We start from the raw sequence: 17904 nt of genomic DNA on the forward strand, positions 1-17904 counted from the left end.
ACACCATTTTCTAGCTCTGAGTCTCTACTTTTATCCAATGTAAAAAACACAATTTCAAATGTTGCTACATAAGACCGAATCGGGGCGGTCGGTCCATATAAAAATTGTTTTATTGTATCAGGTACATCAAAAATATTTTGTCTTTATGTGCCTCATTTACATAAATACACCGGGTGTATTTTCACATAGGAAGACATTAACATAAAGGGGTGGAACAAGGCTGCAACAACCAAACACCTGCTCTGTCTACCCTACCATCACTCACCTTCTCTGTCTACCCTACCATCACTCACCTTCTCTGTCTACCCTACCATCACTCACCTTCTCTGTCTACCCTACCATCACTCACCTTCTCTGTCTACCCTACCATCCCTCACCTGCTCTGTCTACCCTACCATCACTCACCTGCTCTGTCTACCCTACTGTCACTCACCTGCTCTGTCTACCCTACTGTCACTCACCTGCTCTGTCTACCCCACAATCACTCACCTTCTAACCTACCAGCACTCTGCTCTGTCTACCCTACCAGCACTCACCTGCTCTGTCTACCCTACTATCACTCACCTCAGTCTACCCTACCATCACTCACCTGCTCAGTCTACCCTACCATCACTCACCTGCTCTGTCTACCCTACCATCACTCACTTGCTCTGTCTACCCTACCATCACTCACCTTCTCTGTCACCCTACCACCTCACCTTCTCTGTCTCCCTACCATCCCTCACCTGTCTGTCTACCCTACCATCACTCACCTGCTCTGTCTACCCTACTGTCACTCACCTGCTCTGTCTACCCTACTGTCACTCACCTGCTCTGTCTACCCCACAATCACTCACCCACTCAGTCTAACCTACCAGCACTCAACTGCTCTGTCTACCCTACCAGCACTCACCTGCTCTGTCTACCCTACTATCACTCACCCGCTCAGTCTACCCTACCATCACTCACCTGCTCAGTCTACCCTACCATCACTCACCTGCTCTGTCTACCCTACCATCACTCACTTGCACCCTACCATCACTCACCTGCTCTGTCTACCCTACCATCACTCACCTTCTCTGCTACCCTACCATCACTCACCTTCTCTGTCTACCCTACCATCCCTCACCTGCTCTGTCTACCCTACCATCACTCACCTGCTCTGTCTACCCTACCATCACCTGCACCCTGCACTCTGCTCTGTCTACCCCACAATCACTCACCCACTCAGTCCAACCTCAGCACTCACTGCTCTGTCTACCCTACCAGCACTCACCTGCTCTGTCTACCCTACTATCACTCACCCGCTCAGTCTACCCTACCATCACTCACCTGCTCAGTCTACCCTACCATCACTCACCTGCTCTGTCTACCCTACCATCACTCACTTGCTCTGTCTACCCTACCATCACTCACCTGCTCTGTCTACCCTACCATCACTCACCTGCTCTGTCTACCCTACCATCACTCACCTGCTCTGTCTACCCTACCATCACTCACCTGCTCTGTCTACCCTACCATCACTCACCTGTACTGTCTAGACTGCCTCAATGACTTTTGTCACACACTCTTGCATAATTCAACAAGTGTGTCAATAGCAGGATACCCCCGGATTGGCTCTAAATTACACCTATCTAAACATACTTTACAGTTTTTTGTAAGATCAGACATAACATCACTATGATCCAAGTGTTCATTTTCGGAAATTGCTTTTATTTTAGCACACCTAATTTGTTAACATTTCAACTATATAAAATTATAACTTTTTTCAATTTCACAAAAGTGGAACACATCAAAATAAAGTTATCTTTCTTCTCTTTCTTGTGATGCAAGTGTCGAGAAAGTGTGTTAAATCCATGACTAAGCTTTATTGTTATTATACATGTAACGGAAAGCCGGCTCGGGCAAGAGTATAAAAGACTCGCAAGAGTATAAAAGACTCGCAAGAGTATAAAAGACTCGCAAGAGAATAAAAGACTCGCAAGAGAATAAAAGACTCGCAAGAGAATAAAAGACTCGCAAGAGTATAAAAGACTCGCAAGAGTATAAAAGACTCGCAAGAGTATAAAAGACTTGCAAGAGTATAAAACTCGCAAGAGTATAAAAGACTCGCAAGAGTATAAAAGACTCGCAAGAGAATAAAAGACTCACAAGAGTATAAAAGACTCGCAAGAGTATAAAAGACTCGCAAGAGAATAAAAGACTTGCAAGAGAATAAAAGACTCGCAAGAGTATAAAAGACTCACAAGAGAATAAGACTCGCAAGAGTATAAAAGACTCGCAAGAGTTTTAAAGACTCGCAAGAGAATAAAAGACTCGCAAGAGTATAAACGACTCGCAAGATAATAAAAGACTCGCAAGAGTATAAAAGACTCGCAAGAGTATAAAAGACTTGCAAGAGAATAAAAGACTCGCAAGAGAATAAAAGACTCGCAAGAGAATAAAAGACTCGCAAGAGAATAAAAGACTCGCAAGAGTATAAAAGACTCGCAAGAGAATAAAAGACTTGCAAGAGAATAAAAGACTCGCAAGACTCACAAGAGAATAAAAGACTCGCAAGAGTATAAAAGACTAAGAGTTTAAAGACTCGCAAGAGAATAAAAAGACTCGCAAGATAAACGACTAATAATAAGACTCGCAAGAGTATAAAAGACTCGCAAGAGTATAAAAGACTTGCAAGAGTATAAAAGACTCGCAAGAGTATAAAAGACTCGCAAGAGAATAAAAGACTCGCAAGAGAATAAAAGACTCGCAAGAGAATAAAAGACTCGCAAGAGAATAAAAGACTCGCAAGAGAATAAAAGACTCGCAAGAGAATAAAAGACTCGCAAGAGAATAAAAGACTCGCAAGAGTATAAAAGACTCGCAAGAGAATAAAAGACTCGCAAGAGTATAAAAGACTCGCAAGAGAATAAAAGACTCGCAAGAGTATAAAAGACTCGCAAGAGAATAAAAGACTCGCAAGAGTAAAATGAAAGCAGTCTAGTGAGATATACGTCACAAGTGGATTTTGCACCCCTCAAACACAGGAAATATGCTGGCAATGAGGCAACGCTGTGCTCCCGTGTCTTCTCACTGGCCTAGGGGACAGAGCGCTAGGCGGTCTCATATAAAGATTTTCTGCATTTTCACTATCACGTGCACTTGCCAGTCAATAGTGTCATTATCCCCAGCTCAGGCTCAAGAAAAAGTTTCCCTCTTAAAACAAGTATCAGTTTAGAGCAGAGTGACAGAGAGGGCGGCCAGGTGGCAGCTGAGGCTGAAACTAACAAGAGGTTAACGATTGAGAGAAAGTGCTTAGGAAGCTCTTCACCGTGTTAAAGATGCATGTGCCATTGTCGAGGATGAGAAAGAGAGAGAGAAAGAGAGAGAGAACATAAGAGCGAGAGAGGGAGAGAGAGAGATAGCTCTAAGTGCTTGATAGGGATAGCATTTATCTCTCCCACTTTTAAAACACACTCAGAACTTCTTACCCCCTCTCCACTATTTATCAGTAATGAAAAAGTGTCTTTAATGCAGAAGGTGAGAATTATGCACATGCATATGTGTGAGTTAAGGGAACACCCAGAGTGTGAGAGAGGTGGAGACTGAAGCTAGTTGGGAGAGAGGTGGAGACTGAAGCTAGTTGGGAGAGAGGTGGAGACTGAAGCTAGTTGGGAGAGAGGTGGAGACTGAAGCTAGTTGGGAGAGAGGTGGAGACTGAAGCTAGTTGGGAGAGAGGTGGAGACTGAAGCTAGTTGGGAGAGAAGTGGAGACTGAAGCTAGTTGGGAGAGAGGTGGAGAATGAAGCTAGTTGGGAGAGAGGTGGAGACTGAAGCTAGTTGGGAGAGAGGTGGAGACTGAAGCTAGTTGGGAGAGAGGTGGAGACTGAAGCTAGTTGGGAGAGAGGTGGAGACTGAAGCTAGTTGGGAGAGAGGTGGAGACTGAAGCTAGTTGGGAGAGAGGTGGAGACTGAAGCTAGTTGGGAGAGAGGTGGAGACTGAAGCTAGTTGGGAGAGAGGTGGAGACTGAAGCTAGTTGGGAGAGAGGTGGAGACTGTAGCTAGGTGGGAGAAAGGTGGAGACAGGGCCTAGCTAACTGCTTCGTGGGATAGAGGTGAATCCAAATCCAGCGAAGTCTCCACCTCCAGTGTCCTCTCCTGGCTTCTACACAGCACCGCAACTCTCCCTCTCTCCCCTCTGCCACCATATGCTGTTAACGTCTCGTTAGCATCTGCGCTAATTAACCAGACAGCTGCTAACGAGAGGGAACACGCATACATCAATCCCCTAGCCCTCGCCATGGCACGCTTGTCTGTGAAATTATCTTTAATTCCACATCCCGGCTTCATTAGGGGGTAATTGTACACTCTTCCAAGAGGGAGCGAGGGAGAGTGAGAAGAGAGAAGGTCCAGTCGAACGTCACACACACTCAGCGCCTAATGACCGCAGGCTAGAACGTGTCCGTCAAAGAAATAATGACACTAAACAAAATAATGAAATAAAAAGAATGTCTCTCGTTGGAGCCTTAAGCAGACCGTGCCCACCGATGCCTTGACTGCTGAAATGCTAATAGTGTGCTAACTAACTACTATCCTCATACAGCAATTATAAACAGGAGATGGGGAATATATTTTTGTTGGTTTGATGGTGGACTTACCTTTAGGAACTTGTACAAGAGGAATGTGAACCAGTTGGTCAACATCTTCTCAGCGACAGATTCCGTTCTAACATTGAGATGGAAGACAAGAGGAGAATAAATTAGGCATGATAATTAAATAATCAACTGGAAGAAATTGCTGCTCTACCTCAAAAATAACCACGAACAAATCTGGTTTAAGGCAAAATTGACAAAAGCCAAGCTGTGATACTTCCCTGAAGAAAAAAATACTTTATTCTCAACGCAAACAATCAATCTTCATTAAAAACAGACAATTACCATAATTGGGTAACTTCTCTCATTAATCATAAACCTGTCGCCTAAACGAATGAAGACCCCTGAAACGTCCCCCAGACGAGGAGCAATTAAAATCCACTGTAATTAGTGGACTTTATTTCTCCTAATATCCAAAGAGGAAACCTGGGCAAACAGTTTGCTCCTCTTCCATTTCCCCTTTCTCCTCCCCCTACAGCGGCTAGAAAAGCTACTTTCTCTCCTTAATTCTCTAGTTAATCTAAATTATAAGGGGGCACAGGGAGGACGGGTGATAGGAAGACAACTTCTCCAAAACACCCTTTGATTTGGCCATCTTGGGTTTAAGTCCTCCATCTAGGCTATGATTTGAGAGAACACAGAAAAACAACATGTATTACTGTGTATATAAAAGTAGTAAGGCAAGAAGATCATCAAGGCCCTCAGCCACCCGAGCCACGGCCTGTTCACCCCGCTACCATCCAGAAGGCGAGGTCAGTACAGGTGCATCACAGCTGGGACTGAAAAACAGCTTCTATCTCAAAGTCATCAGGTTGTTAAATAGTCACCACTAGCCAGCCTCCGCCCAGTACCCTGCCTTGAACTTTAGTCACTGTTACTAGCCAGCTACATATACACTACCGTTCAAAAGTTTGGGGTCACTTAGAAATGTCCTTGTTTTCCATGAAAACAATTACATGAAATGAGTTGCAAAATGAATAGGAAATACAGTCAAGACGTTGACAAGGTAATAAATAATGATTTTCAAAATTGTCAAAAAATCCTCCATTTACAGACATTACAGCCTTGCAGACCTTTGGCATTCTAGTTGTCAATTTGTTGAGGTAATCTGAAGAGATTTCGCCCCATGCTTCCTAAAGCATCTCCCACAAGTTGTATTGACTTGATGGGCACTTCTTACATACCATACGGTCAAGCTGCTCCCACAACAGCTCAATAGGGTTGAGATCCGGTGTCTGTGCTGGCCACTCCATTAGACAGAATACCAGCTGACTGCTTCTTCACTAAATAGTTCTTGCATAGTTTGTAGCTGTGCTTTGGGTCATTGTCCTGTTGTAGAAGGAAATAGGCTCCAATTAAGCGCCGTCCACAGGGTATGGCGTTGAAAAATGGAGTGATGGTCTTCCTTCTTCAAGATCCCTTTTACCCTGTACAAATCTCCCACTTTACCACCACCAAAGCACCCCCAGACCATCACATTGCCTCCACCATGTTTGACAGATGGGGTCAAGCACTCCTCAAGCATCTTCTCTGCATCTCACAAATGTTCTTCTTTGTGATCCAAACACCTCAGACTTAGATCCGTCTGTCCATAACACTTTTTTCCAATCTTCCTCTGTCCAGTGTCTGTGTTCTTTTGCCCATCTTAATCTTTTCTTTTTATTGGCCAGTCTGAGATATGGCTTTTTCTTTGCAACTCTGTCTACAAGGCCAGCATCCTGGAGTCACCTCTTCACTGTTGACGTTGAGACTGGTGTTTTGCGGGTACTATTTAATTAAGCTGCCAGTTGAGGACTTGTGAGGCGTCTGTTTCTCAAACTAGACACTCTAATGTACTTGTCCTCTTGCTCAGTTGTGCACCGGGGCCTTCCACTCTTCTTTCTATTCTGGTTAGAACCAGTTTGCGCTGTTCTATGAAGGGAGTAGTACACAGCGTTGTACGAGATCTTCAGTTTCTTGGCAATTTCTCGCATGGAATAGCCTTCATTTCTCAGAACAAGAATAGACTGACAAGTTTCAGAAAGGTCTTTGTTTCTGGCCATTTTGAGCCTGTAATCGAATCCACAAATGCTGATGCTCCAGATACTCAACAAGTCTAACGAAGGCCAGTTTCTTTAATCAGCACAACAGTTTTCAGCTGTGCTAACCTAATTGCAAATGGGCCTCTGCACGCCAATGTAGATATTCCTTTAAAAATCAGCTGTTTCCAGCTAAGATAGTAATTCACAACATTACGAATTACCAACACTGTATTTCCGATCAATTTTATGTTATTTTGATGGACAAAAAATGTGCTTTTCTTTAAAAAAACAAGGACATTTCTAAGTGACCCCAAACTTTTGAACAGTAGTGTATACACCCTAACGGTTAAAAGGTTTTAGAACACCTACTCATTCAAGGCTTTTCTTTATTTTTTACTATTTTCTACACTGTAGAATAATAATGAAGACACAAAACTATGAAATAACACATATGGAATCATGTAGTAACCAAAAAAGTGTAAAACAAATCAAAGTATATTTTACATTTGAGATTCTTTAAATTAGCCACCCTTTGCCTTGATGACAGCTTTACAGGCTTTTGGCATTCTCAGTGCCTTCAGAAAGTTGAAATACTTTTTCCACATTTGGTTAAATTACAACCTTATTCTAAAATGGATATTTTAAAAATCCTCAGCAATCTACAAACTATAACAATAAAGGTAAACAGGTAAATTTTATTGCAAATTGAATATAAAAAACAGAAATACCTTATTTACATAAGTATTCAGACCCAAAATTGAGACTCAAAATTGAGCTCAGTTGCATCCCGTTTCCAATGATCATCCTTGAGATGTTTCTACAACTTTATTGGTCCACCTGTGGTAAATTCAATTGATTGGACATGATTTGGAAAGGCACACACCTGTCTATATAAGGTCTCCTATATAAGGTCCCATGTCAGAGCAAAAAAAACAAGCCATGTCGAAGAAATTGTCTGTAGAGCTCTGAGACAGGATTGTGTGGAGGCATAGATCTGGGGAAGGGTACCAAAACATTTCTGCAGCATTGAAGACACCCAAGAACACAGTGGACTCAATCATTCTTAAATGGAAGAAGTTTGGAACCACCAAGACTTCCTAAAGCTGACTGAGCAATCGGGGGAGAAGGACCTTGGTCAGGGAGGTGACCAAGAACCCAATGGTCGGTCTGAGCTCTAGAGTTCCTCTGTGGAGATGGGAGAACCTTCTAGAAGGACAACCATCTCTGCAGCACTCCACCAATCATGCCTTTATGGTAGAGTGGCCAGATAGAAGCCACTCCTCCGTAAAAGGCACATGACAGTCTGCTTGGAGTTTGCCAAAAGGCCCCTAAAGACTCTCAGACCACGAGAAACAAGATTATCTGGTCCGATGAAACCAATATTGTACTCTTTGGCCTGAATGCCAAGCGTCAAGTCTGAAGGAAACCTGGCATCATCCCTACGGTGAAGCATGGTGGTGGCAGCATCATGGACGTGGGGATTTTTTTCAGCGGCAGGGACTGGGAGACTAGTCAAGATCGAGGGAAGATGAACGGAGCAAAGTACAGAGAGACCCTTGATGAAAACCTGCTCCAGAGCACTCAAGACCTCAGACTGGGGCGAAGGTTCACCTTCCAACAGGACAATGACCCTAAGCACACAGACAAGTCTCTGAATGTCTTTGAGTGGCCCAGCCAGAGCCCGGACTTGAACCGGACCAAAACATCCTCTGGAGAGACCTGAAAATAGCTGTGCAGCGATGCTCCCCATCCAACCTGACAGAGCTTGAGAGGATCTGCAGAGAAGAATGGGAGAAACTCCCCAAATACAGGTGTCCCAAGCTTGTAGCGTCATACCCAAGAAGACTCGATACTGTAATCGCTGCCAAAGATCCTTCAACAAAGTACTGAGTAAAGGGTCTGAATAGTTATGTAAATGTGATATTTCAGTTTTTTATTGACATTAGTTTTTTATTTTTTTTAAAGTTTTTTTTTTACATTATGGGGTATTGTGTGTAGATTGATGAGGAAAAAAACATCAAAATGTGGAAAAAGTCAAGGGGTCTGAATATTTTCCGAAGGCACTGTACACACACACACACACACACACACACACACACACACACACACACACACACAGTACATATATTTATACTCCGGACTCCGACATTGCTCGTCCTAATATTTCTATATTTCTTTTTCTTTTTTTTTTCTTTTACTTTTTAGATGTGTGTATTGTTGTGTATTTTTTAGATATTACTGCACTGTTGGAGCAACAGTAGGAACACAAGCATTTCGCTACACCCGCAATAACATCTGCTAAATATGTGTATGCGACCAATAAAATTTGATTTGATTTGAACAGTATTAAAAAATGTGTTAGAACGGGCAAATGTGTGATGTGTCAACAGACAATGTGTGAGTGTGTCAAAGACGAATGTGTGAGTGTGTCAACAGACGGCAATGTGTGAGTGTGTCAACAGACGAATGTGTGAGTGTGTCAACAGACGAATGTGTGAGTGTGTCAACAGACGAATGTGTGAGTGTGTCAACAGACGAATGTGTGAGTGTGTCAACAGACGAATGTGTGAGTGTGTCAACAGACGAATGTGTGAGTGTGTCAACAGACGAATGTGTGAGTGTGTCAACAGACGAATGTGTGAGTGTGTCAACAGACGAATGTGTGATGTGTCAACAGAGTGTGTCAACAGACGAATGTGTGAGTGTGTCAACAGACGAATGTGTCAACAGACGAATGTGTGAGTGTGTCAACAGACGAATGTGTCAACAGACGAATGTGTGAGTGTGTCAACAGAGTGTGTCAACAGACGAATGTGTCAACAGAGTGTGTCAACAGACGAATGTGCGATGTGCGAATGTGTGTCAACAGACGAATGTGCGAGTGTGTCAACAGACGAACAGATGTGCAACAGACGTGTGTCAACAGACGAATGTGCGAGTGTGTCAACAGACGAATGTGCGAGTGTGTCAACAGACGAATGTGCGAGTGTGTCAACAGACGAATGTGCGAGTGTGTCAACAAATGTGCGAGTGTGTCAACAGACGAATGTGTGAGTGTGTCAACAGACGAATGTGCGAGTGTGTCAACAGACGAATGTGCGAGTGTGTCAACAGACGAATGTGCGAGTGTGTCAACAGACGAATGTGCGAGTGTGTCAACAGACGAATGTGCGAGTGTGTCAACAGACGAATGTGCGAGTGTGTCAACAGACGAATGTGCGAGTGTGTCAACAGACGAATGTGCGAGTGTGTCAACAGACGAATGTGTGAGTGTGTCAACAGACGAATGTGTGAGTGTGTCAACAGACGAATGTGCAAATGTGCCAGTGGGTGAGTGTGTGAGCGTGTCGACAAACAAGTGTGTGAGTGTGTCCATCTCACCGGCGCAGCAGCAGCTTGGGGTGGTTCTTGCTCTCCAGGTTCTTGTCGATGAGGTCAGAGAGCAGCTGTTTAAGGACCCCCGTGGCGTACTCCATCTCCCCCTGCAGCGCAGTCATGATGAGCGACGCCACGTTGCCACGGTCACGCATGGAGAAGGAGCGCTGCGCCTCCAGGGTGCGGATGAACGTCAACAGGAAGTGCTTCTTGGTGAGGAGCTGGCCAAACAGAGTCAGGGCCTTCTCCTGGTTGGCCTGGACCTGTCAACAACAACAGCATCAGACCAGGGGACTGGCTGTCACTTACACATGTTGTCAATGTAATATATAAATATGTAAATATTTTGGAGTAGGGCTAATGGAAATAGTATAATGTACATAGATGGAGTAAGGCTATTGTAAATAATACATTACGTAAGCATACATTTATATCAAGCATGACTATGTCATGTATACAAGGCATGAGATTTTGCCCTATGAAGGAAATACATTGTTATTATTACATTCATGACCCTAGTTGCTTTTAAAGCCTGCAGTGCATTCTATCTTAGGAGCTGCTTCCTCAAATACCTTATGATCAATTTGCCATAAGTTGTCAGCAGAGCACAGGAGGAAACAGAAAGGAAAGGGAGAGGAAGAAGGGGGATGCACTGAGGCATAGAGAGGAGAGGGCCTGTGGGTCGGGGGTGGCTGGGTGAGAGGCGAGGAGAGGGCCTGTGGTTCGGGGGTGGCTGGGTGAGAGGCAAGGAGAGGGCCTGTGGGTCGGGGTGGCTGGGTGAGAGGCGAGGAGAGGGCCTGTGGGTCGGGGGTGGCTGGGTGAGAGGCGAGGTGAGGGCCTGTGGGTCGGGGGTGGCTGGGTGAGAGGCGAGGAGAGGGCCTGTGGTTCGGGGGTGGCTGGGTGAGAGGCGAGGTGAGGGCCTGTGGGTCGGGGGTGGCTGGGTGAGAGGGCCTGTGGGTCGGGGTGGCTGGGTGAGAGGCGAGGTGAGGGCCTGTGGGTCGGGGGTGGCTGGGTGAGAGGCGAGGAGAGGGCCTGTGGGTCGGGGGTGGCTGGGTGAGAGGCGAGGAGAGGGCCTGTGGGTCGGGGTGGCTGGGTGAGAGGCGAGGAGAGGGCCTGTGGGTCGGGGTGGCTGGGTGAGAGGCGAGGTGAGGGCCTGTGGGTCTGGGGGCAAGGAGGCTGGGTGGGGAGGCTGGGTGAGAGGCAGGAGAGGGCCTGTGGGTCGGGGGTGGCTGGGTGAGAGGCGAGGTGAGGGCCTGTGGGTCGGGGGTGGCTGGGTGAGAGGCGAGGAGAGGGCCTGTGGGTCGGGGGGTGGCTGGGTGAGAGGCAAGGAGAGGGCCTGTGGGTCGGGGGTGGCTGGGTGAGCTGTGGGTCGGGGGTGGCTGGGTGAGAGGCAAGGAGAGGGCCTGTGGGTCGGGGGTGGCTGGGTGAGAGGCGAGGAGAGGGCCTGTGGGTCGGGGGTGGCTGGGTGAGAGGCAAGGAGAGGGCCTGTGGGTCGGGGGTGGCTGGGTGAGAGGCGAGGAGAGGGCCTGTGGGTCGGGGGTGGCTGGGTGAGAGGCAAGGAGAGGGCCTGTGGGTCTGGCTGGGTGAGAGGCGAGGAGAGGGCCTGTGGGTCGGGGGTGGCTGGGTGAGAGGCAAGGAGAGGGCCTGTGGGTCGGGGGTGGCTGGGTGAGAGGCGAGGAGAGGGCCTGTGGGTCGGGGGTGGCTGGGTGAGAGGCAAGGAGAGGGCCTGTGGGGTGGCTGGGTGAGAGGCGGGGGTGGGGGTGGCTGGGTGAGAGGCGAGGAGAGGGCCTGTGGGTCGGGGGTGGCTGGGTGAGAGGCAAGGAGAGGGCCTGTGGGTCGGGGGTGGCTGGGTGAGAGGCGAGGAGAGGGCCTGTGGGTCGGGGTGGCTGGGTGAGAGGCGAGGAGAGGGCCTGTGGGTCGGGGGGTGGCTGGGTGAGAGGCTGTGGGTGGGGGTGGCTGGGTGAGAGGCAAGGAGAGGGCCTGTGGGTCGGGGGTGGCTGGGTGAGAGGCGAGGAGAGGGCCTGTGGGTGAGAGGAGAGGAGGGCCTGGGGGTCGGGGTGGCTGGGTGAGAGGAGAGGGCCTGTGGGTCGGGGTGGCTGGGTGAGAGGCGAGGAGAGGGCCTGTGGGTCGGGGTGGCTGGGTGAGAGGCGAGGAGAGGGCCTGTGGGTCGGGGTGGCTGGGTGAGAGGCGAGGAGAGGGCCTGTGGGTCGGGGGTGGCTGGGTGAGAGGCGAGGAGAGGGCCTGTGGGTCGGGGGTGGCTGGGTGAGAGGAGAGGAGAGGGCCTGTGCAGTGCTGTGCTGTGCGTCCAGGGGTGGCCGGGTGACAGAAGCTTGTTCCACAGGCTGCCATCTGTCACTTCTCATCAGCAACACTACAGCCCCCTCTAGACCTGACCCACAATCCGTCACTCTAACTCTCTCACACAGATGAGGCAGTGCTACTGGGTAGTGTCTCTTCAAAAGAGAGACAAACATCTAGTATATTCTGCAAGGCTTATGGCATAATGTCATTCCCAAACAACACCCAGTATGTGTTAATAAAAGGAAAAACAAGTCAAAGTACTGTCTTTGTCTTTATGAAAAAACACTTCTTCCTCCACTAACCTATCCCCTGGCCCCATCCACCCACCGACCTGTCTCCCATGATCCTCGTCTGCCCTCATAACTCTGACATACATTCAGTCCTGTAGACAATTGAGGACCGGCATACCATACACCATACAGTGACTCCACAGAATCTCTCTTCCTTCCACTACACAGCCTAATAAAGTGCCTCAATTTTCCTCAGCTGAGCTAAATGAAATTCCATGGCCTCTGGGGAACAGGCTGGGTACTGTAGGTTGCTTTGGGGAGAGCAGCTACACAGAGCAATAAGGGATTGAGCCGTGTGTATGGACAGTTGATTACGCCTGGGACCCGAGGGGAAATTCGGTAGAAAAGAAACCCAGGCAAAACAATAAAGATGTAATCCCTCCCCTTTAGAAGAGCCTGTGGTTGACAGGGCAGGCGGTGGAGACAGTCTCTACACTGTATTCCGACAGCCATTTGGATATATTTCATGGTAAACCAGGTGGGATTTAATGATTTACTTGTTTTTCCCACTGTAAAATAATATAAAATTATATACGATATAATGTGTAATGACATTGATATTACATGCAGAAAAACATACTATGTGATGTGGCTAATGTATATAAAGTGGTGTAGCCATAACATATAACCTAGATTCCTTTCATTATGCAGCCAGAGTATGGGGTATAGATATAGGTAGATATAGAAAGATAGGTATAGATATAGATGTTCTAGTCTACATGCTGCGGTGGCAGTGGTGGTGTACCTCCTTGACCCGTACCTCCATCTCCTTGAGCACGGGGTGGTCCTCGATGCCAGGGAACAGGACCCGCATGGCGTAGGTCCTGTACTCCAGGAAGGGGATGCCAGCTCCGTCCAGCTCCTGGGTCAGCTCATGGATGTCTGTCTGCAGCTCTGCAAAGGCTGAGGGAACACACAGAAAGACAGACAGACACAGCGGTTCGTAAGAATGGACATAGAAAGGATATTCTGGATGTAGCGTATCTTCATTACACTGTGTTGCACCGTGTTAATGTAAGCAGCAATCATCTACCACCGCACCAATTGGCTTCTAGAAAAAGACAGATGGATAGGCAATAAAACAGGATGTTGATTTCATTCTTCTGGTACTGGGTTTCTGAAATTGAATCCCCATACTTGCTGGAAATTCGAGAGGAGAACGAACCAGAATAAAATAATGACAGAAAAAGAGAGAGACGGAAAGAGAAAAAGAGAAAACAAAGTTCATCTGAAAGAAAGTCAATTAATTGCATGAGTGGATAATTAATAAAGGAGCAATGCGTTTCATGCATCATTTCCTCCAGCTGTTATTGGCCTGCGTCGTCTGCTGGGACTCTAATAGTCGAGTAGATCCTCCCTCTGTGGGGGCTTCTCTACTTCTACATACAGTACAGCAGCCACTTAGATATTATACACACCACATTCCTACAGGAAAAAGGCAAGAATTCTATCAAAAATGAGAGGAGAAATGAAGGCTTTATTATCATGGACAACATACACAGTCCGTTCAGTATGGGTCCATTCATAGAGATAAAATAACTATTTAAATCTTGTACTATTTAAGTGTAAGGGTCGGTTTCCTTCTACATTTAACGATTGGATAAAGGAAGTTATGTAACACCTCAAGCTAGAGAAAAAAACCCTACTCCGTTAGAGGGATCTGCAATTCCATTTCATATCTGGCAACCTTTCCTTTCTGGAAGACATGCCCCCAGCTAATTTCACAACTCCATAAACCAACCCAAATTAGAATTTGTATCATTATATTTTACTTAATATCTTTGTATTATTTGTACTATTTGATTATATTACTCATTGTATATCATGCCTGCTTTAAGTCTGGTTTTGAGGCTCTGTTATAGCATGGGGGGTTGGGGGGTTTGGTTTGGTAGGGATCCATGTGTTTTGCCCTCTACCTGTTCTGTCTGAACGGAATAGCAGCTTTACATGAATCACTCTACAATGCCCGTCTGTGTTATCTGTATAATCATAAAAGATGACAAATAACAAATAAAAGAGGCAATAATAACTATTTTAAGTTATTATTTAAGAATTGTCAACATAAATTGCTGGCAGAAAAAATGACTGGCTATGTCTAGACGTTCCATTGATTGAGTAAATAAAAGAGTTGAGTTTGTTGTGTGTAAGCGCTGAGGCAAAGCCACCATTACATCCAGCAGAGTAAACTACACAGACCATCTTCTCCCTGTCCACAGTTGCAGCAGCATCTAATCTGTTAATGACTCATTAGCCGTGTGACCGTTAGTGTTATCTGTGTGTTTGTTTGGATTACACTGCTCTCTGATGGCCCTTCCAGCACGGTTCACTGAGCTCCACCTCTCCTATCATCCAGTCCTCTCCCCTGCTGACTGACACTTAGTGTGACACGCCCAGCTCCCCGCTGCCAGGCCCGCCCCACAGTCTGCTGGGGCATGGGGCGGGGACACAGCAATGCTCCACTTCCTAGTGGAGCTCACGGTTTCTACACCAAACCTTCCAGCTACACAGACAGAGGTGTAGAATACTGTCACTATCTGGTGCTGCTGGTCTTTCAACAATGCTCATTATATCAGGTATACAAGTGGAGTAACAGCAGCTTTACATGAACCACTCTACAATGCCCCCTGTACTGTTCCATCTGACCCCACACAGTCTCTCTGTTCTCTCTCTCTCTCCCTGCCAGATTTATCCTCCCTCTATCTCTGTATCCCTCAGTGTTTGGCCACAGGCTGTGCTATGGGCTGCGACTGACAAGGTTGTGACCCTCCGGACATCCAGCCACAGATAATGGCCAATTAGTCTCCGTCCATCTCTCGGAGTACAGCAGGCAGGCAGAGCCCAACGCAGCAGAGAAGCATTGCACCGCACAACACCACAACACCAACAGGGTTGTCAGCACAACACAAACGCACACACTCACACATTCTGAGGATACCGCGGCCACACCACCACAACAGAGCTTCAGGCCGGGCATCATCCACACCAACATGTTACCATGACGACTAGACAGAGCGCAGCTACAGGATAGTGACATATCCACATAGAGAGTGATTATAAAATAGAGAGACAAAGAGAAAGAGTAAAAGAGAGAGAAAGAGAAGAGACAGAGAAGAGTGAGAAAGAGCGAGAGAGAAGAGCGAGAGAGAGAAGAGAGAGAGGAAGAGAAGAGAGTGAGAAGAGAGAGAGAGAAAATAGAGAAAAGAGAAGAAAGTGAGAGAGAGAGAGAGAAGAGAGAAAAGAGTGAGCATTTATATAAATATACACTACCGTTCAAAAGTTTGGGGTCACTTAGAAATGTCCTTGTTTTTGAAAGAAAAGCACATTTTTTGTCCACCAGTCTCAACGTCAACAGTGGAGGCGACTCCGGGATGCTGTTGCAAAGAAAAGGCCATATCTCAGACTGGCCAATAAAAATAAAATATTAAGATGGGCAAAAAAATACAGGCACTGGACAGAGGAACTATGTCTAGAAGGTCAGCATCCCGGAGTCGCCTCTTCACTGTTAACGTTGAGACGGGTGTTTTGCGGGTACTATTTAATGAAGCTGCCAGTTGAGGACTTTTGAGGCATCTGTTTCTCAAACTAGACACTAATATACTTGTCCTCTTGCTCAGTTGTGCACCGGGGCCTCCCACTCTTCTTTCGATTCTGATTAGAGCCAGTTTGTGCTGTTCTGTGAAGGGAGTAGTACACAGCGTTGTACGAGATCTTCAGTTTCTTGGCAATTTCTTGCATGGAATAGCCTTTGTTTCTCAGAACAAGAATAGATTGACAAGTTTCAGAAGAAAGTTCTTTGTTTCTGGCCATTTTGAGCCTGTAATCAAACCCACAAATGCTGATGCTTCAGATACTCAACTAGTCTAAAGGCCAGTTTTATTGCTTCTTTATTCAGAACAACAGTTTTCAACTGTGCTAACATAATTGCAAAATGGTTTTCTAATGAACAATTAGCCTTTTAAAATGATAAACTTGGATTAGCTAACACAACGTGCCATTGGAACAAGAGTGATGGTTGCTGATAATGGGCCTCTGTACACCTATGTAGATATTCCATTAAAAAATCAGTTTCCAGCTACAATAGTCATTTACAACATTAACAATGTCTACACTGTATTTCTGATCAATTTGATGTTATTTTAATGGACAAAAAAAAAGATTTTCTTTCAAAAACAAGGACATTTCTAAGCGACCCCAAACTTTTGAACGGCAGTATATATATATACACTGTGTGTATAGACAGAGAGAGATAGAGAGCGAGAGAGAGAGAGAGGGAGAGAGAGAGAGGAGAAAAGAGTGAGACATTTAAAAAAATATATATACATATATAGAGAGAGAGAGAGAAGAGAGAGAGAGAGAGAGAGAGACAGACAGAGAGAGAGAGAGAGAGAGAGAGAGAGAGAGAGAGAGAGAAAATAGAGAGAGAGAGAGACAGAGAGAGAGAGACAGAGAGAGAGAGAGAGAGAGAGAGAGAGAGAGAGAGAGAGAGAGAGAGAGAGAGAGAGAGAGAGAGAGAGAGAGAGAGAGAGAGAGAGAGAGAGAGAGAGAGAGAGAGAGAGAGAGAGAGAGAGACAGAGAGAGATAGAGAGAGAGAGAGTGTGTGTGTGTGTCTTTCATACCTTCTTTACATTCAAGGGCCACTCTGGACTCCAGGTTGTCCATCTGCAGCTGCAGGCGTTTCAGGGTGCGGTCAGCATCGCGAGACTTCCTCTTGTAGGCGATGAGCACAGCGATGATGACCAATAGCAACAGACCGCCGCCTCCCCCGATGCCGATGATGGCGGGCAGGGTCAGCAGGCTATCTGAGTAGATCTGGAGAGTACCAGGGGAGTACTCGAACCCACCCACCCGGACCTGAACACACACACACACACAGAGAAACACGTCACAGAGTGTAATCAAACAAAGCAATCACTACAGTTAAAGAGACTTCCCCTCAGGAACCAAAGTCATTAATGGGAGTAAAACACTGGGAATGGGTTCTAACAAACAACATTTACATAAACACAGCAGGTCTGACAGAACCTATTACTGGAATATCTCAAATCAAGGTATTCAGTGGGGGGTTGATAAGGGTTTAGATGAACTATGATTACTGCACTTTAAAGTAGAGCCTCATCAAGTTAACACAGCCAAAGAATGTTAGACTTATAAAATGGGGTTGTTTTGGTTCAGGTGCTAAAAGTTCCTCCTGTTGATGACATAGGTTCGGAACATCATCTATTTTCTTTTAGAAACCGGGTCGTTCGAGCCCTGGATACTGATGGCCGTGGTATAAGAGACAATATACCATGAGCATGACGCAAAAC

General features: G+C 46.3%; 1 protein-coding gene across 2 annotated transcripts in view; it reads right to left on the bottom strand.

The window, feature by feature from the left end:
* Window positions 1–17904, bottom strand: part of LOC112215208 (plexin-A1-like) — a 273811-nt gene that overhangs the window by 13561 nt on the left and 242346 nt on the right. The window contains exons 20-23 of one of the 2 annotated variants that reach the window (XM_042299484.1): window positions 17215–17449; window positions 13359–13501; window positions 10014–10270; window positions 4618–4684 (exon numbers count right to left, since the gene is read on the bottom strand). In XM_042299484.1, the coding sequence (XP_042155418.1) occupies window positions 4618–4684; window positions 10014–10270; window positions 13359–13501; window positions 17215–17449 (702 nt within the window). Of the gene's footprint in view, window positions 1–4617; window positions 4685–10013; window positions 10271–13343; window positions 13502–17214; window positions 17450–17904 lie in introns of both variants that reach the window. The other variant, XM_042299483.1, reaches the window with a different exon arrangement.

The sequence above is a fragment of the Oncorhynchus tshawytscha genome, linkage group LG16 (genome assembly GCF_018296145.1).
Source record: "Oncorhynchus tshawytscha isolate Ot180627B linkage group LG16, Otsh_v2.0, whole genome shotgun sequence".
NCBI lineage: Eukaryota > Metazoa > Chordata > Actinopteri > Salmoniformes > Salmonidae > Oncorhynchus > Oncorhynchus tshawytscha.